The sequence below is a fragment of the Poromitra crassiceps genome (genome assembly GCF_964638095.1).
Source record: "Poromitra crassiceps genome assembly, chromosome: 11".
NCBI classification, from domain to species: domain Eukaryota; kingdom Metazoa; phylum Chordata; class Actinopteri; order Beryciformes; family Melamphaidae; genus Poromitra; species Poromitra crassiceps.
Genome location: NC_139643.1, coordinates 39494841 through 39515719, shown reverse-complemented (window position 1 = coordinate 39515719; position 20879 = coordinate 39494841). Strand labels below are relative to the sequence as shown.

At 47.8% G+C, this 20879-nt stretch overlaps 1 protein-coding gene across 8 annotated transcripts in view; it reads left to right on the top strand.

Annotated features, from left to right (window-relative positions):
* The window catches only part of col16a1 (collagen, type XVI, alpha 1), an 88037-nt gene that overhangs the window by 20900 nt on the left and 46258 nt on the right, over nt 1-20879 (top strand). For all 8 annotated transcript variants that reach the window (XM_083646520.1, XM_083646522.1, XM_083646525.1 and 5 more), the window contains exons 4-9: nt 29-146; nt 8121-8244; nt 11963-12244; nt 13596-13676; nt 15871-15939; nt 20423-20455. In XM_083646520.1, coding sequence (XP_083502646.1) covers nt 29-146; nt 8121-8244; nt 11963-12244; nt 13596-13676; nt 15871-15939; nt 20423-20455 — 707 coding nt within the window. The remainder of the gene's footprint in view (nt 1-28; nt 147-8120; nt 8245-11962; nt 12245-13595; nt 13677-15870; nt 15940-20422; nt 20456-20879) is intronic.

Here is a 20879-nt window from a genome sequence, read left to right as displayed (position 1 = left end):
GGTGCTGACGAATGCTATTTGTTGTCAGGTTTCAATCTGGTGCGGCGCTTCTCCCTGCTCAAGAGTTCAGATGTCAAGAAGATCCGCAACCCTCGCGGACCCGTCATCCTCCGGCTGGGCAAAACCGCCCTCCTACGCCCTACCGAGTGAGTCGACCGTACATCTCTGTCACTCTGCCCTACTGAGTGAGTCGACCGCACATCTCTCTCACTCTGCCCTACCGAGTGAGTCGACCGCACATCTCTCTCACTCTGCCCTACCGAGTGAGTCGACCGCACATCTCTCTCACTAGGCCCTACCGAGAGAGTCGACCGTACATCTCTCTCACTCTGCCCTACCGAGTGAGTCGACCGTACATCTCTCTCACTAGGCCCTACTGAGTGAGTCGACCGTACATCTCTCTCACTAGGCCCTACTGAGTGAGTCGACCGTACATCTCTCTCACTAGGCCCTACTGAGTGAGTCGACCGTACATCTCTCTCACTCGGCCCTACCGAGTGAGTCGACCGTACATCTCTCTCACTAGGCCCTACCGAGTGAGTCGACCGTACATCTCTCTCACTAGGCCCTACTGAGTGAGTCGACCGTACATCTCTCTCACTCTGCCCTACCGAGTGAGTCGACCGTACATCTCTCTCACTAGGCCCTACTGAGTGAGTCGACCGTACATCTCTTTCACTCTGCCCTACCGAGTGAGTCGACCGTACATCTCTCTCACTCTGCCCTACCGAGTGAGTCGACCGTACATCTCTCTCACTAGGCCCTACCGAGTGAGTCGACCGTACAACTCTCTCACTCGGCCTTGCTCTCTCTCTCACTATCTCTCTCTCTCTCAACCCCATGCAGGCAAACGCAGTGTGTACTGTGTACAGTTATAGCCGGTATACCCGGTAGAGAATGTCTTAAAAGAAGTGACACAAAGTGAAGTTTCTGCTCGTTACTCTTGTACTCCTACCGCGAACACATCCTCGCTATTCCGAGCTTTCTGTAGGTCTGGCTCAGCGGGCTCTCTCTCTCTTTGCGTGCCGCGTTTGAAGAAGAAGAAGAAGAAGAAAAAAGGAAAAATCTGAACACCCTCCTGCTAATCTGCCTCTGACCCGCATTCACAATGTGTCCAGTAGCTACTAACTGTTATGTAAAAAGCAGACAGTTGGCAAGGCACACACACCGCTGTTCAATCGCTAATTGGATTTCCAGAAATAGTAGTGCTTAGTTTACCCTCACCACTCACTGACTAATGGCTTGTAAAAGCTAACTGTCATGTCCTTTTGGTTTTCCGCCTCTGACCGCCTCTATGCTTCATGCTTATTGTCACAGTTTTTCTAATGAGAAGTCCGGCTTTGAACACATTCTCTCACTTAAATGACAGGATTGACGCCTTCATTAACAGGCATATTATGAAGCAGTTGCCAGTAAAAATGTTTCACGAGGCTCTAAAATTAATAGGCTAAAGCTGTGAAAGCCAACAGAACATGGCTTCTGTGGATGACATGGTTTCTGCAGCTTGACACGGTGTCATTATGCTATCGCCGAGTTTCACTTAGTTGCTGCAAAATAGATCAGTGTTGCGTGTGTTTGGAGATGAGTGCTTATTATGGGCTGGCTGTGTTTTCTTTCTTTCTTTCTTTCTTTCTTTCTTTCTTTCTTTCTTTCTTTCTTTCTTTCTTTCTTTCTTTCTTTCTTTCTTTCTTTGTTGTTGAGTTCTCTAGTTGGTTTTCAGTCCAGCCCGGTCTCTCTCCCTCGCTGATAACACAGCTTTTCAGAACTTGCCAATTGGGTCAATCTGCAGTATTTTATCACTCTGTCCAGCACTGTGGGCTCCACTCGCTTGAAGCCCCAATAAATCTGTGTACAAAACGCTCTGTCTTTCTTCTCTCTTTCCACAGGAGACATGTTGTACTAAAAGTGTCACATAGTGTTTGTCACAGGCTTTGAGAGGGGTCGTCATACTCGTGAAAAGCAAGAGGGGGGTCTTCAGAAAGCAGGGAGGAAAATCCTCAAGATGTGTTTTGCTGACGTGCTTCCCACCATGGAGAGAGAGTGAGCGAGAGAACACGGTGGCTCAGCGGTTAGAACTGTCGCCTCACAGCAAGAAGGTCATGGGTTCGAATCTCAACCGCGGTCCTTTCTGTGTGGAGTTTGCATGTTCTACCCGTGTAAAGATATGCTGTGTTTGTGTAGTAACGCAATGTAATATAGGAAAACGTAGTATGTAGACGCAGTATGTAGTAGTGTAGTAACCTGTGTTGTGTGTAGATATATTACGTAGTATACTGTGGTGATGCTATGTAAAGCCCTTTGAGACATGGGATAAGGGACTATAAATTAACTGAACTGTCCTGGTCGCTGCACTAGCGCCTCCTCTGGTCGGTTGGGGCGCCTGGTCAGGGAGAAGGGAACTGGTGGGAATGGCGTAATCCTCCCATGTGCTACATCCTGGTGAAGCTCCCTGCTGTCAGGTGAAAAGAAGCAACTGCGCATGTGTCGGAGGAAGCATGGCGCTAGTCTCGGCTCTCCCCAGATCGGCAGAGGGGGTGGAGCAGCGACCAGGGCAGCAGGGGGAAATTGGCCAAGTACAATTGGGGAGAAATTTCTGAAAAAATAACTGAATTGAACACCATTGTCTATCTCTCTTCTCTGTTGTTCATTTGGAGGTTTCGTTATGCTACAGCGTTTATTGAAATGTGAGGCCATTGAGAGCTTGGCTGCCATTTTTATCACGGTAGAATGCAACCTGCGTGACTCCTTTCAACTCAGATAGAGAAGAATCAATGTTAACATAACTAGCTTGCCTGTTGCCCGCCTTTTATTCTGTCTCTTTCTAACTCACACTTTATAGAAGTCAGTGTCTTTCCTCCATTTCTCCTCCATTACGGAGACAATGCTTTTTTACTATTTCCTTCTCGCTCCCTTTGTGCGTCTCCCATCACGCCTTGCATGCCTGCGTGTGAAGGTTCGCTAACTAAGACCACGCCACAATCAAATATATTAAATGATTTATTGATGGATAGGGGGTCGAGGGTAGAGGGATGAAAGGCTTGAGGGAGGAGGAATTAATTAATAATAATATTAATAATAATAACTTGAATTGATATAGCGCCTTTCAAAAAACCCAAGGTTGCTTTAGAGGAGAATTTAATCAATCAAACCTTTATTGACAGACACTAGGTCCATAGATGATACATACACAATTACAAAGAACAAAAAGCACGTAAGAGCACAATAAAAGAACAAAAAAACAATATAAAAGAGAATCATACACATAGAGCATGCTCAGACAAATGAAAAACAGGAAATGCAACATCCCTGTCCTCTTTCGTTCTACAGATCATAACAACACTCTTCTTAGCATTGTATTTCACATCAAATGAATGAATGAATGAATGAATAATGTTAGGGATCGAGGGTAATGGGATGTAAGGATGATCGAGGGGAGGGATGGATAGTGCTTAGAGACTGGGGATGATCACGGGGGGTCGAATGAGTCTGGGTCGATGGTTGTCTTGAGGAACCAGGGAATGGAGACTCACGGTGGGGGTACTGTCTCGCTGATGATAGGCTCGCTTCTTGGCTCCATCGTCGCTGATGGGAACTCTTCTTGACTCCATCATAACCACCCTGGTTCCTGTACTGAAGGAGAAGAGCAAGGGGTTGGGAGGTTGGGATGAGAGCACTGAGACATGCGAGAGAGAGAGAGAGGTCGTGGTTAGGTGTGTATAAGACAAGTAGGCCGGAAGTTGAACGTCAGCTTCAGGCGTGGTCTTGTTCCTCGACCTTAAGTTATAATGAATCATAACTACGTCTTTCTGTATGTGTTGCGTTCTTCCGTCGGATTTCCTCCACAACACGTCTCTCCCTCTGTCTCTCTGAGACTTTGACTGAAGTGTGAGACGGGTGGGTGTTACAGTAATTGCAAAGCGGTGTTTTTCTTTGTATCCGAGGCTAATCCATGTAATTAATCCAAGCTGACAAAGATGAGTGACAGCCACATGAAGCTCCGTGTCTATCACCTTCTTCAGCGGCGGACAGAGAGAGAGGGGAAAACAGCTTGTCGCATATTCAAATGCAGCGAAGACGCTGCCGCTTATCTGCGCAAGATGCAGCGGCGGTGAAGCGGGCACCAGTCATGGTTCAGATAAATTTTAATTGCAAGAAAATAGGTTTTGATTGCTTTGGAGTTATTTCCTTTAGGCAATAATAGTGTGTAGGAGACGGAGAGCGTGTACTGTGAGATTCTGGCATGTAGCCGAGTGCACATCACAACTATCCAAGGCAGAGCTGAAATGTGAGGACTTTTTTTTAATTGCTATTATCTGGCAGCACTGCCGCGGAAAGTGGTGAAATGCAATTCCCGTTATGTTTGCATTTGAGCCATTTAGCTGCCAATTTCTAAGACAGTTAGCCGTTTGTTAGCCATTTACTTTATTAGGGTGCATGCATTAAAACCTTTCGAATTCTCAAATGGGATGTGTTATGGTTTATTTTATCTCACAGAACAAAACGTTAAAACATTTTTGTACTTGTCTTATAGGCTATAACCGCAGACTTTATTGTCGGGCTTTTTAACCGAAACCCCATTCAAATCGTAATCACTTTTAGGACTCAAAATGCTTGATTCATTCAGGGATAGACAGTCGCAGTGCAGTGAACGCACACCAGTATGAGCTCTCCTTCCTGCCCCCAGGTGTTATTCCCATCTGAAAGCAGACGTTCTGCTTTTTTACATTTCCTCTCCCAATATTCCTCCTGTGCCTCCACCCCCCCCGCCAACCTCTCAATCCTATGCTGAGGAGTTGTGTGTGTGTGTGTGTGTGTGTGTGTGTGTGTGTGTGTGTGTGTGTGTGTGTGTGTGTGTCTCCGTCTCTCCCTATCTCTCCCTATCTGATCAGCAATCGGTCACATTCAGTATGAACTCTGAAGGATACAGTAGAAAACAAACAAACATCAGAAGTAAATATGTCTACAACTGTAATACAATACTATCATCATATTTCATCATTGGAGGACATATAAAGTCACTTACACCATGGCTCCTGCATTACTGCATTATCACGGCGTGTTGGTGGAAGCTAAGCAGGGCTGACTGTGCTTAGTCCTTGGATGGGAGACCATGGTGCTGGAAGGTGGTGTTGGAGAACCAGTAGGAGGTGCTCTTCCCTCAGGTCTCATGAATAAACAATGTTCAGAAGCCTGTATGCCCCAGGGCGGAGACTCTGTCCTGTGAGTGAGAACCATCCTTCAGATGAGACGTTAACCCGAGGTCCTGACTCGCTGTGGTCATTAAAGATCCAATCTGCACTCTTCGCAAGAGTAGGGGTGTAACTCCAGTGCCCTGGGGGGTGTAACCCCAGTGCCCTGGGGGGGTGTAACCCCGGTGCCCTGGGGGGTGTAATCCCAAGTGCCCTGGGGGGTGTAACCACGGTGCCCTGGCTAAATTCCCACACAGGCCTTTCTTCAATCATGGCCACCTAATCATCCCTCGTTACTTAATTGGCACATTCAGTCGTCAACTCTCCACGGTCACAGCTGATGTGTGGTGAGCGTTCCACGGTCACAGCTGATGTGTGGTGAGCGTTCCACGGTCACAGCTGATGTGTGGTGAGCGTTCCACGGTCACAGCTGATGTGTGGTGAGCGTTCTGGACTGGCTGCCGAGGATCATCACCCAGGTGGTGGATGAGTCATCCCCCCACATGTGAAGTGCTTTGAGAATGTATCAAAGCGCTATATAAATACAATCAATTATTATTATTATTACAAGCATGTTGTGTGGAAAAGTAAACCATTGTAGCCTACAGTGTGATATATTTGTCAATTCAAAGCATTTCTCTATCCAGCTGGCACGCAGACTTTAGCAACAAGCCCAGCAGAGTCCTCCTCCTCTCCAAATGTGCCGTGTGCTTTTTCTTCTCCAGAGAAAAGCAGAGACATCTTGTATCAAAACCTGCACTCCATGTTTCCATTTGTTTTCTGTCTCTTATAAATCACACTATTCGCACACAGCATCTCCAGATCCTGATCAGACAGGCTGAGTCTGGTCAGAGGTCTGCCTTTCCTTCAAACTCTTTATTCTAAGGTAACCTTCTGACTTTAGCTGCGAGAAGCACTTCAGCCCGTTTTGATTTTCTCTTTCATATCTCCAATTTTCACCTTTTTCAATATGGTGTCAAGCTGGTTTATTTGAGCAGGTGTTTTTATTGATTGATTGATTGATTGATTGATTGATTTATTTTATGTGGATGGGGATAGAGGCTCCTGAACAAGTTGACCGGTAGACTTTGTCTTCCTTGATGTGATTTTATATTTATGGGTTTTTTGTCTAGTCTAGTTCAGTTGATGCCATTATTTCCTGGCTCTCTGTCGGAGCTGGCTTGTTCATAAGAATGAAAGTGAGCATTGCTATGTACTGTATTATATGTAGGAGATTATTTTGCTCAACAAGAAAACACTTTTGAAAGGAATGAATGTTCATTGGGGAAGAGTCCTATAGCTCTGCATGTGTTGCTGGTTGTGTTTCAGTGGAGTCCCTCTCTCTGTCTCTCTCTCTGCACCTTTATAATCTTTGTCTCTGCCTTGGTTTTAGTTAAATCAATTATTCTCTCTTATGCACTCACATAGCTATAACTTCTTGCTGCCTCAGTATCTCCCTTTTCCCCTCCCTCTCTCTCTCTCTCTGTGTGTCTCTCTCTCTCTCTCTCTCTCTCTCTCTCTCTCTCTCTCTCTCCAGGTTTCCAGGAACAACATCTCCATAATGTCTCTCTCTCACCTCTTTGCTCCTAGCCTCTCTTTGTTTTGACGTCCTGTAGTTGGCTGTTTTTCCCTTGGATCATCCCTCCATCATAAATCACTGTCACCCCACTTCTAGGACGGGGAAACCAGCTGCCAGCATCAACAATACTGTGTGTGTGTGTGTGTGTGTGTGTGTGTGTGTGTGTGTGTGTGTGTGTGTGTGTGTGTGTGTGTGTGTGTGTGTGTGTGTGTGTGTGAGAGTGTGTGTGAGAGAGAGAGAGAGAGTGTGTGTGTGAGAGAGAGAGAGAGAGAGAGAGAGAGAGAGAGAGAAAGTGTGAGTATGTGTGTGTGGGGGTGTGGGTGTGGAGAGAGAATATTTAAAAGTGTCCACCATCTCAGTGAGCATACATTTTACTGGGCTTGTTTGTGAACCTCTCATCTCTTGATACATCTACACACCACCATGCTGTGTGTGTGTGTGTGTGTGTGTGTGTGTGTGTGTGTGTGTGTGTGTGTGTGTGTGTGTGTGTGTGTGTGTGTGTGTGTGTGTGTGTGTGTGTGTGTGTGTGTGTGTGTGTGTGCGTGTGCGCGTGCGCGTGCGCGTGCGTGTGCGTGCGTGCGCGCGCGCGTGTGTTTAGATGCCCTTGACCGAGACAGAGGGATGAGGCTTGCCGGACTGTATCTGCTATGAAAATTAATGCCAGAGGGTTACGCACTGCAGGCATTTCATTGTGCTACTGGCTGCAGTCACACAACATGGAAAAATGGGGGGTGGGGAAGGAGGGGAGCAGCTATACAAAATGCACACACACACACACACACACACACACACACACACACACACACACACACACAACCTTGTGTTATTATACTCGCGAGGACATTTTGTTGGCGATGAACAGTATGGAATAATCTGCCTTTTCTTTCTTAACCAGTTTGGATCCAGAATTTGTTAAAACAGTGCAAGTTTTGCACAGTGGCAAGTGGCAAATGGCAATGGCGTATTCATAGTATTCTGATGATGTCACAAGCCTTTTTCCTACCAATATGGCGCTACAATACACGCAGCCCATTGGCTGTAAGTGTCACTTGATTGTTATCACCTGTTCATTGATCACAATCCCCTGTTGTTTTCTTACCAAAATGGCCATGTGGTGATGTAACAGAATACTATCAATAGATCAATGAATTATCAGTTTATTTGAATGTGATCTCAGCTGTCTTGACTCCCTTGTTTATTATCACGGCAACATATTTGCTTATTTAGATGTTATAACCAACAGATTCCAGTAGATTTGTCAAAAGAAATGAAGGGAGTATTTTAGCTGTGGCAGTTTGCTAGCTTGTAGCAGGTGTGGAGCGGTGACGTGTCCCTGGCTGTGTGTGTTCCAGGCAGGTGTTCCCTCATGGCTTACCTGAGGAGTTCACCTTAGTCTTCACTCTGGTGTTGAAGAAAGCTGCCCTGAGGGACACCATCTACCTCCTCCAGATCTCTGACCAGCAAGGATACCCGCAGGTAACAGCTCACTCTTTTGCCCCATCTTTCCTGTCTTCTTTCCTTGTCAGCTTCCCTCCTTCCTTAGCTCTTTCTTTCTTTCTTTCTTTCTTTCTTTCTTTCTTTCTTTCTTTCTTTCTTTCTTTCTTTCTTTCTTTCTTTCTTTCTTTCTTTCTTTCTTTCTTTCTTTCTTTCCTTCCTTCCTTCCCTCTATTCTAATGCTGCATTCCAGTGCACCTCAGAAATATCGTATTTTATTGAAATCGTCAATACGACATTGGACGACCATTCATGTGCTTGTAACTTGTAAATATATGGTAAAAACTATATTTTAGATGTTCACTAGAAAACAACATCAGCTCTCACTGGCTGTCTCTCCTCTCCTTCCATCCCCTAGTCTCTCTCCCTCCTTACGCCCTCTCATCCCGTAGTCTCTCTCCCTCCTTACGCCCTCTCATCCCGTAGTCTCTCTCCCTCCTTACGCCCTCTCATCCCGTAGTCTCTCTCCCTCCTTACGACCTCTCATCCCGTAGTCTCTCTCCCTCCTTACGCCCTCTCATCCCGTAGTCTCTCTCCCTCCTTACGCCCTCTCATCCCGTAGTCTCTCTCCCTCCTTACGACCTCTCATCCCGTAGTCTCTCTCCCTCCTTACGCCCTCTCATCCCGTAGTCTCTCTCCCTCCTTACGACCTCTCATCCCGTAGTCTCTCTCCCTCCTTACGCTCTCTCATCCCGTAGTCTCTCTCCCTCCTTACGCCCTCTCATCCCGTAGTCTCTCTCCCTCCTTACACCCTCTCATCCCGTAGTCTCTCTCCCTCCTTACGCCCTCTCATCCCGTAGTCTCTCCCCCTCCTTACGCCCTCTCATCCCGTCTCTCTCCCTCCTTACGCCCTCTCATCCCGTAGTCTCTCTCCCTCCTTACGCCCTCTCATCCCGTCTCTCTCCCTCCTTACTCCCTCTCATCCCGTAGTCTCTCTCCCTCCATACGCCCTCTCATCCCGTAGTCTCTCTCCCTCCTTACGCCCTCTCATCCCGTAGTCTCTCTCCCTCCTTACGCCCTCTCATCCCGTAGTCTCTCTCCCTCCTTACGCCCTCTCATCCCGTAGTCTCTCTCCCTCCTTACGCCCTCTCATCCCGTAGTCTCTCTCCCTCCTTACGCCCTCTCATCCCGTAGTCTCTCTCCCTCCTTACGCCCTCTCATCCCGTAGTCTCTCTCCCTCCTTACGCCCTCTCATCCCGTAGTCTCTCTCCCTCCTTACGCCCTCTCATCCCGTAGTCTCTCTCCCTCCTTACGCCCTCTCATCCCGTAGTCTCTCTCCCTCCTTACGCCCTCTCATCCCGTAGTCTCTCTCCCTCCTTACGCCCTCTCATCCCGTAGTCTCTCTCCCTCCTTGCGCCCTCTCATCCCGTAGTCTCTCTCCCTCCTTACGCCCCCTCATCCCGTAGTCTCTCTCCCTCCTTACGCCCCCTCATCCCGTAGTCTCTCTCCCTCCTTACGCCTCCTCATCCCGTAGTCTCTCTCCCTCCTTACGCCCTCTCATCCCGTAGTCTCTCTCCCTCCTTGCGCCCTCTCATCCCGTAGTCTCTCTCCCTCCTTACGCCCCCTCATCCCGTAGTCTCTCTCCCTCCTTGCGCCCTCTCATCCCGTAGTCTCTCTCCCTCACTCTTTCAGCCTCTGATTCATCACTCCCTTTGTCGAGCCATTCTTCTTACCTCTCATGTCTCCTTTGCATAGCCATCCACTTTCCTTTTCCATTTCTTTTCTCTCCTGACACCTTTTCAATCCCCCCTCCCCCTTTCATCCCGCTCTCCCGTTGTCCTCTCCTATTCTTCATCCTCTCTCCATCTCTCCGTCTCTCTATCCCTCCATCATTTTCGCCTCCCCTCTCTCGTTCACCTTCATTGTTATTCATGTGTGTTGCATGATGAAGCGCTGGAGTCCCTCAGAGTGCCCATAATCACTGGGCGTCTGAGGGCACATTTAAATACTCGCTGTGTATGATGGATGGAGGGCAAGGCGCCTCATTAGACGTGATTGATCGGCTGTAGCGTTCGCGCGTGTAATTAATATGTCTTCTCCCTTACCTCGTCTCTGCTCCAAGTGCCGACTTCTGCAGCTTCGGTGCTGGTCGATCGTGTGTACGTCTCGAAGCCACCGTCACTCACGCAACTGGAGATACAGTAGATGTTTCTTATCAACATGTTGAGTCAACTGGCGTAATGGACACAGACGTGTTGTTCGGGATGGTTCGCTCACTCACTAGTCCCCGCGTAGTGTTCATACAGTGTAGTGAACTTTGTGGCGAACGAATCGGTCAAAGGAGTTTCGGACACTACCCCACTCTTCTTCTCCTTTGGTACACACGACCGCATTGCATTGTGGTATATGGGAGGAATTAAATGTAGGGCACATTCACTGTTCACTAGAAATTGCAGTGCATTGTGGGTATTTTCTAGTGGACTACAATCAAATTAACAGTTGAGAATTCAGACGCTAGTAAAAGATGGCGAACACAGTGTAGTCCACTATTTCTGTAACAGGGAACGGTTTGGAGCAGTCTCATGTTAAATGAACACACATGCACAGAGCTGTTGTAATGTCCTTTAGTGTCAACGTGTGTGTTCGGAGGATTTGATGTGCTGAACTGATTGAAACACTCCGTCGCTCCCAGCAGCCGCCATTCCAGAGGGGCAGGGAACAGCGGGAAAGATGGATGTGTTTCTTTCTGAGGAATGAGAGGAACGTCTGCCTGGAAGAGTTGCTCGCTCTGCGCTGTCTTTGATCTCCTCTTTCTCTCCACCCGTTCCTGTTCTTCACTCCATACCTTTACTGCTTTGCCTGTTTTTATGGATAGTTTTTAGATGGTTTTTAAACGGTCTCTGACAGTTCTTTAAATTCAAGTTATTGTTTTATTATTAAAGACCCCCTAAAGCCAAACATATGTTTTTCCTCTTGTTCCTTCAGTTGGATGTTTGAGCTTCACTGTGTATGATGAATGATGTATGTTCAGTCTGACACTACTTACTGTAGAAGGCTGTTTTCACATTAGTCTGCTGAAAGTGGAACATTTCTCTGTACTGTAATCATAAACACATTTTTATGGGGTGGGCCTACAAGCATGATTTGTGACATCACAAGTAGTTTGGAAGCAATCCCTGTCCTATATTCAATTTACAAAAGTGTGATGTAGAAACGTGAAGCTCCCAGTGCCCATACACTGAGAATGGGCTTTACAGTGAAGGAGACATGCCTTCAGCAGGAAAACCTTTGATATGAAATATTTGCATATTCATAGACTCTTATTTATTATTATTCAATTGTTTTTATTGGCTTTTCAAACATTCACATATTCACACACATGTTATACCAACATCCCACATACCACCCACCCCACTCCCCTGGGAGACTGGCTAACAAACCAAGTGAAAAATAATAACAACTCGATAGTATCTAAAAGACATGGAAATAAATAAAAAACAATTGACTGGATTTTTTTTAATGAGGGAGAAGGAGTAGATGTCATTTTAAGGATTTTAACAAGATCATTTAAATTGCTCTTACTACACCTCGCTTCACTGTGTACAGTCAGTCTATGAATTAATACTTGGATGTATTATGTAGATTTATGCAGCTTAGATAAAAATAATGCATAACTTAAATTTGAACCGCTCACTCTTTCCCATCCCATCCTCTCCCATCCGTCTCCTCCCCTCTGCGTCCCGCTCGTTCTGACCCCCAGCTCTCCCTGGACCTCAACGGCCCAGACGGCACCCTGTCCCTGCGAGCCAGGGGCGCCGACCCAGCGGCCGACCCGGCGGGCTGCGTCTTCAGCGGCGAGGGAGTGGAGTCCCTCATGGACCTGAGCTGGCACAAGGTGGCCCTCAGCGTGCAGCGCGGGGCCGCCGCCCTGCACGTGGACTGCAGCTCCATAGAGACCCACCCGCTGGAGCTCCGCGGAGAGCTGCCCACCGACGGACACACTCTGCTGGGCATCCGGGCGTCCGACGCCGGGCCTGCACAGGTACGGAAGCATGGAGAAATGGGAAAGAAAATAGTGGAGGGGACTGGTTAGAACCTTGTGTGTGAGCTTTCGAGGAATCACAGTAACAAACACCCGCCTCTCACTGGATGTTCTTGGTTTTTGGCACCATTCTGTGTAAACTCTCAAATCAGAATCCGCTTTATTGGCCAAGTATGCCCACATACTGTACAAGGAATTTGACTCCGGTTTGCGTTGCTCTCAGAGTATTCACACACAGAAAAAGGCATGCACAAGTTAAAACAAACAAGGCTGTTGTACGTGTCCCAGGAAATCAGCAGTTTCAGAAATAGTCAAAGCAGCCTGGCTGGCACCAACAACCATGCCACAGTCAAAAGACACCGAGATCACACACTCCCCCCCCCTTCCATTCCCCCCACCAAAAGACATATGTTTGGGTTAATACTCCTGTCAGTGCCCCTGACCTGTCAGTGCCCCTGACCTGTCAGTGCCCCTGACCAAGGCACTGGTGATCGAACTGGAGTTGGTCCCCGGGTGCTGCGCTGCGGTTGCCCACTGCTCCCAGTTCTAGGAAGGTTCCTTGTAGTAGTGACCCATCCTCTACTGGGTCAAAGGCAGAGGATGAACTTCCCCATGGGGATAAATAAAGGATAACTTAATTCTGATGTTTGATGTGAGCGTTAGCTGAAGCTGCTGACCTGTATCTGCATGATGTTATGCACTACTGCCACACAACTGTCTGAATGGATAGTTGCAGGTGTACAGGCGTTCCTCACAAAGTGAGTGTCGGTGAGTGGACGTTACTAGACTAATCCATGGCCATGTCTGTGTGTGTTGGAGCGTGGGCTGTGCCCTTGGAGCGTGGGCTGTGCCCTTGGAGCGTGGGCTGTGCCCTTGGAGCGTGGGCTGTGCCCCTGAGGTGTTGCTCCCTTTGAGGCGGTCTCATTCAGGCCTGATTCAAGGAGAGCGGGGCTACCTGGGAGAATGAGCCTGCTGTGGTGATCCGGGGCCCATTACCACTGAATAGATCCAGTAATCCAGGCGCTTAGCATGACGATCAATTAACTGGCCTCGTTAGAAAGCGGCAACGCTCTTTTGTTAGTTAGAGGCATAGCGCAGGGAGGTGCTATTCAGACATGCTTTCAGTAGCCTGTGTACAGTACAGGTAGATGAGTCATCAAATAGCCTCCAACCTTGTTTACTGCCTCGCTTAAAAAACATATTACGCTATTGAACAGGTGAAACAAAGGGAAACTTGTGGAGACCTGCAAGTGAACTCTCTCTCTCTCTCTCTCCCTCTCCTCTCTCTCTCTCTCTCTCTCTCTCTCTCTCTCTCTCTCTCCCTCTCTCTCTCTCTCTCTCTCTCTCTCAGATGGACATTCAGCAGGTGATGCTGTACTGCGACCCCTACCTCGCCATTCAGGAGGCCTGCTGTGAGATACCTGGAGCTCGGGTGAGGACAACAACCCCCTCTTAACTCATACCCTTTTTCATAACAAGGGTCACAACCAGGGTTATTCCCAGGTTGGTTCTGTGTCAACCCGGGTTGCCTGACTTGGCTTGGCGACCCACCTCGAGAGGTGGGCTGGACCAGGGTCGGACAAGGGTTGATTTCAGAGTGACTGGCACCATTATGCTAATATGCTAGGGCCTAGCAGCTAGGCTAGTAATGCATGTCTCCCGGGTTGTCTGAACTGTCATGACCAGGGATCAACCCGTGTTGACTAGTCTCTTAAAACAGACTGTATCATCTACATCCGGCGAATGCAGCTATATACAGTCTGTACGTTACACCCCCAGAACATGCACAAGGAAGTTGGGAAAAAAACCTTCAGACTGGAAGGAAGTTCTACGTAAATCCGACCAATCACAACACGCGAATGCGGCATATTGGATTCTGATTGGACTAATGAGCGGAAGACCCGCCTTTCTGCCGGCATATTGGATTCTGATTGGACTAATGAGCGGAAGACCCGCCTTTCTGCTTCCCATTCCGGTTGGTGCACGATTCTCCCCCACGAAGTACAGACGGTATGGCGGAAGCATTTGAAAATTGCGGAAGCCAACTCGTCTGTTCTAAGAGACTACGTGTTGACTGACTTGGTGTGAATGGGCCTGGTCCGACCCTGGTAATTGGTGTGAAAGTGGTTTAACTAATTAACTCACTGATAAACATCCTCACACATACTGTACTGCACCTGTTGTGAGCATAGACTTGTCACAACCCCTCCTCTACACTGCATTGTCTCTCATGAGGAGAGGTGGAGCTGGTGACTTGCACAAGCCGCCCCAGATCATCGGCCCTCTGTACCGCGCCATCTTGCTAGAAGAAGAAGAGGAGATAAAAAAGCCTTATTAAGTAGGCTAACAGCTGTAGTCTTCAGAGGCTCGGTTAAACATAGAGCTTTATGTCAACAAATCGACTGGAGCTTAATTCCATCGTGTGCAATTATGTCACATCAACTGCGGTTTACCAATATCGTTTGTTAGTGTGACTAATGTCTAAATGAAAGGCTCCCACAGATATTCAAAAATGCCATTTTCTACACTTGTTTTCTTCTTCAACATAATCATCATCTCTCCTTCTCTCCTTGTGCGCATTATTTTTGCTTGCACTATTTTGTCTGTATGCATCAGACAAAAGGCTGATCAAATGAAACGCAGATTTACTGAGGTAGAATGCAACACAGTGTGTTTCTGCTAGTCTGACAAAAAACCAGCCAGCGAGTGTTCAGTTATGGGAAGAATAGCGTACAGCCAGTACTCGGGTTTATTTTTAAGCTCCAGGTATTTTTGTGCTCAGCCAACTTTTTGTCAGAATTCTCCAGGGTGTCTGTGCTTGTGTGTGTGTGTAGTTGTGTGTGTGTGTGTGTGTGTGTGTGTGTGTGTGTGTCTGTGTGTGTGTGTGTGTGTGTGTGTGTATGTGTCTGTGTGTCTGTGTGTGTCTGTGCGTGTGTGTGTCTGTGTCTGTGCTTGCGTGTGTGTGTGTACGTGTCTGTGCGTGCGCGTGTCTTTTCCCAAAACTAAATGAAATTGTGAGAGGCGTACAAATGGAGCGAGAAGTTCCATCAGAAGTTTGGAAGTGTGGAGCCCCCTTGAGGAAGGATGGAACACTCGGAAATTGATTGAGAGGACTAGAGGACCCTTTGCTCTGGGCGTGGGTGCTGCGGGGCTCCCTGCAAGCTGCGTTTAGATGTGAAACAAACGCGCACACACACTCTCTCAAACACACACACACACACACACACACCCACACACACATACTCTCTCTCTCTCTCTCTCACACACACACACACACACACGCACGCACGCGCACACACACACACACACACACACACACACACACACACACACACACACACACACACACAACCTGATCTGAAAACAAGACTGCGGCTCCTTGAAATACAAAGGAAAAGAGATGGAACACAGCTAGTATCAGTTGATTTGTTGTTATGGTTTGGATGCCACAGTGCATAGCACATAGTAATGCTGTACGCTTCATTTGCATCTGCTGTACTCCAAGAGATAGCGCTTTGTTTTGTTTTGTTTTGTTTTCAAATTGATGGTGTCACATCTTTGGAGGAGATTGTCTGTTGTCTGTTTATTTGCTAATTGAGTGCTTTGTGTCTGTGGCACGGCTGCAGTGCCCCCCTGACGCCCCCAAGAGCCGGCGCGCTGCTGAGAATGACCTGGTGGACAACGCGTATAACCAGGTAAAACACACAAGCACACATGTATTCACACACACGCACATTAAGAACGATCGATACACACCCAAGCATACAGTACATATAGGGGCAAAAAAACAACATGTAGGCTATACACGGTGGCTCAGTGGTAGAGCTGTCGCCTCACAGTCAGAAGGTCCTGAGTTCGATTCTCGCCTGGGACACTGTGGGCGCTGTGGTTGTGTTCCCCCCCATATCTTCAGTGCCTACTGCCCAGGTGGGGTATCTCGTCGTAATGGCCTTTCTCTCTGTGTGGAGTTTGCATGTTCTCCCCGTGCTCCCCCAGGGGGTTCCTCCGTATATAACCCCCCCACTAAAAACATGCAGAAGATCAGATCGTCATCGTCATCCGACCAGTGACGACAACATCCGAAGTTGGTCCCCGGGCGCTGTACGAGAAAGCGACCACTGCTCCTGGCCTTCCCCCCGGAGGAAAGGACATGCCTGGATGGGTTAAATGCAGAGGACACTTTTCACCGGCCACCGTCAGCATGAGTGTGTTGTGGCCGCATGCATGTATTGTGGTGTTCGTGTGACAATAAAAGACGGGCTTGTCCTGTTACGAGAGAGAGACACTGGTACAGATGTTACCTGAACTTTCGAAATACCCTATTGCCGCAAAAGTATTACCGCGATGGTCGCGGTAATGGTTGGATTTCTTTCTGTTTCTTTGCATCAGTAAGAGTCCAACAAGATGTCGCATGAACGCTGAGAATCCACAGATTCTTCTCACTCTACGACCAAAACTCACTGAACTAGCAGCCGAAGAAAAACACTTAGCACAGGTGGCAGCAAAAGGGTGCTTTGAAACAGGTTAACATCTGTATAAGAAAACATGTGTAAAAGAACACCTAATCCTCCCCTTCAGTCATAACACACACTTTACCCTCTAGTCGCTTGTGTAATCGCTGGCAACTGCTTCCACCCAATACCGAACAGAGGGGGGGACGTTTCCCAGGGTCGTCCACGAACGACGTCACCGCCATGAATTTTCACGCCACATGGTTCTCATTATACACACACACACACGCATGCACGCACACACACACACACACACAGACACACACACTGCTGGCAGGAAACCACTGTGTTTTTGGGCATCTCACACAATTTGACTAGTAGCAAAGACTTGCTTGTTGGAGGGAGAAGAGGGAAGGGGGAGGGAGGGAGGGAGGGAGTGGGGGAGACATACACCAAATGGCGCGCTCCTCTCCCTTGATACTCCGCCTCGGAAAACCCGTTTCCTCGTCTGCCGCAGCTTTTTGTACTTCTGAGTTTCGTGTGACTTCACTCCAGCAGTCTTCTGCTCGCGATCGTTCAAAGTACCCGCCGGCGGTGTCGAGTCATGACAAATAGAGCCTTACGTAACACGCGGGAGACACTTTTTCCACACATTCCTCTTATGGCAGCCTCAACGCTGCCTCCTACATCAAGTTCTTTCATTACAACCTGAAGGCAATTTATTTTATTTTTTGTCTTCCACGCCCGCTCCTCATCGTTCATATTAATAGGATCTATATCCAATTATCTATTCATTAGGCCCTGGTGTTTGTCTTGTGGAGTAGTGTTGTTAACTTAGGGCTCTGGCAGATTTCAGGACAACGTAATCAATCCCAGAGATGATTCCAGCAAGATACAGATAGTCTCTCCCTCTCTCTCTCTCTCTTTCTCTCTCTCTCATCTGTCTCTCTCTCCCTCCCCCACCACCACCAGTTGCAGCAGGCAGGCTTTTTTAATATGGATATAATGATGATAGCCTTATATGGTGCGATCTGGTAGACCTGTTATTGTTACCAGCATCGTTCTTATTGCGACGCGGATGTATAACTGCCACGACTGCAGCGTTGTTTAATCTGTAATACAGACACACACTTGAACTGGAGTGTGCAGGCAGATTTGGCTATTTCTGTCTCTCTCTCATTCACAAACACACACATGCATCCAATGCATTGCCTTTGTGTGTATAGTATAATGTGAAGTGCATGACCTTAGTGTGCAGGCCAGATGTGACCGAGCCACAGCGTGCGGTTTATTCAACTAAGCCTCGCTGACTGACAGCTTGGTGAGCTCAGCATGAATGGAATGCCACGCGCTGTAAACAGGAAGTGGATTGTGTAGTTGTGCAGTATCCATCACTGGAATGCCACGCACTGTATACAGGAAGTGGATTGTGTAGTTGTGCAGTATCCATCACTAGAATGCCACGCGCTGTATACAGGAAGTGGATTGTGCAGTTGTGCAGTATCCATCACTGGAATGCCACGCACTGTATACAGGAAGTGGATTGTGTAGTTGTGCAGTATCCATCACTAGAATGCCACGCGCTGTAAACAGGAAGAGGATTGTGCAGTTGTGCAGTATCCATCACTGGAATGCCATGCGCTGTAAACAGGAAGTGGATTGTGCAGTTGTGCAGTATCCATCACTGGAATGCCACGCGCTGTAAACAGGAAGTGGATTGTGCAGTTGTGCAGTATCCATCACTGGAATGCCACGCGCTGTAAACAGGAAGTGGATTGTGTAGTTGTGCAGTATCCATCACTGGAATGCCACGCGCTGTAAACAGGAAGTGGATTGTGCAGTTGTGCAGTATCCATCACTGGAATGCCACATGCTGTATACAGGAAGTGGATTGTGCAGTTGTGCAGTATCCATCACTGGAATGCCACGCGCTGTATACAGGAAGTGGATTGTGTAGTTGTGCAGTATCCATCACTGGAATGCCACATGCTGTATACAGGAAGTGGATTGTGCAGTTGTGCAGTATCCATCACTGGAATGCCACATGCTGTATACAGGAAGTGGATTGTGTAGTTGTGCAGTATCCATCACTGGAATGCCATGCACTGTAAACAGGAAGTGGATTGTGTAGTTGTGCCGTATCCATCACTGGGACTGGAGTCAGATATGGGTCAAATGCATTACTGGGCTGCTAAATGATGGGGCTTTGTCAAGAAAGACAAAACGAATCAGAATGTGGAAATAACCACAGTTTCGAGAGTCAATGAAATGCACATTTCTGTGATTGATAACTTGCGTGAGGCAGTGAGTGAACCCCACCCTTCTGCTATCCAGCGCCATGTCAAACAAACACCGTGCAGTATAGCGGACCCAGGTGTGTTGCACATGTTTCTATAATCTTGTGAACGTATGTTTACTGCCTTGTTGGACAAAATAGCTTCAAACGGTTTCACCCCTCCTATACCTTCTTCCTCTTTCCTGCAACTCAGCTCGCAGCCGAAAGGTCATCCAGTCCTCAGGAATCCTGCGAGTGAGGCTGCGTACTTGCTCCTTGTTTTCCCAGTCCAGCCTTGTTCCTACTTGACTTTTTCACCAAGGATTTCCAGACCGGTCGTAAAAACCGCTCCGACAGCTCTCCTCCCCTCTTCCTCCTCTCTCCTTCTAACTTGCTCCCCTTGCACAGATTGCTTCCACTCACCTTTCCAGTCCTTCTCTCTCCTCGTTGCGCAGTGGTTACCACCTCATGCCAAGGCCAGAAGGTCCGAGGTACAAACCCCGGTCCGCCCCAGGACCTTTCTGTGTGGAGTTGGCATTTTCTCCCCGTGGACTGACCTGCAAGTGAAATGTATCACAGTGTGTGTGTGTCTCTCTCTCTCTCTTTCTCTCTCTCTCTCTCTCTCTCTCTCTCTCTCTCTCTCTCTCTCTCTCTCTCCATCCCTTCCTTTGCTCTGGGGCTCATGAGGTACAGTACTTCTCTCCCTCGTCCTCCTCTTTCATCCCCCCCCCTCTCTCTCCCCCTCTCTCTCTCTCTCTCTCTCTCTCTCTTTCCACTGAAAATAAAGAACTGTTGATGTTGACCTGTGGCCAAGATGGCCCTTATTTCTCCTCTTTGTTGTGACACTGATGCAATGAATCGCAATGGCAACAAGGTTCAATGGGCCACATGCAACTGGAAATCACAAGCTTGGCTAAGGATGCAATAACGGTGATATTGTGGAGACTCTTGGATGCAATTCCTGCTATTCATGGAGACTCTTTTCAAGGGTTTCAATTCGAACGTAACTTTGAACTATATTCGCCGCAAACCTGTCAGTGCCTGTGAATGTAAAGCGTGTGCCAAAGCTTTGAGAGCGATGCTGAAAATGTAGATTCGTTTAACCGGAGCAGGAAGTAGGGCTGGAGAAAGAATGAGGTTGCAGTGTCAGTAAAAGGCTATCTGACTAAAAAATATTTCTGCGATTGGCCTTCAAATGGATTGCATATCGAGGGTTTGAATAGGAACTGGGCCAGCCCTGGCCATGAAGCTGTCAGCAATTACATTCTAAACATAGACAGAAGTCTTGAGCAGAGTGCGAAGCCAAAGATGGCAGCGACATTGAGGCCACCTTCAGATGATGTGGAAGAGAAGGAGGCCTGACATCTTCTAACTTTCTTTCTTTCTTTCTTTCTTTCTTTCTTTCTTTCTTTCTTTCTTTCTTTCTTTCTTCCTTCCTTCCTTTGCCAACAGGACATTTTCGCTTCTAAGGATCTGGCAGAGAAGGTAAGTCTCACAGTTGCCATGCACCAATACACAGACACACACACACACACACGCACACGTGCCCGCGCATTCGATCTGGCATTAATGAAATGCTAAGGAGATTGTCGCCACATGTGTCAGCTGCTGGAATCCAAACAGGAAGAGCATCATTATGCGGGGCAAACGTGGGAGCCGCATTTGTTTTTGTTTTTCTACCCTTTTAGATCGATGGGGTGGCCAAATATCATGGCTGCCAAATTAATTAGAAGTGAGAGTGGGGTTTTAGGGTAGAGGGACATAAAGACTCACTCACGATCTCTATCTCTTCATCACACACACACACACACACACACACACACACTAGCTTGCTGACTGACTGAGGACTCATTTACACCTCATTATGCCCATGGTCTCAGTGGGGGGAAGTTGCTTCTGCCTATTAGTA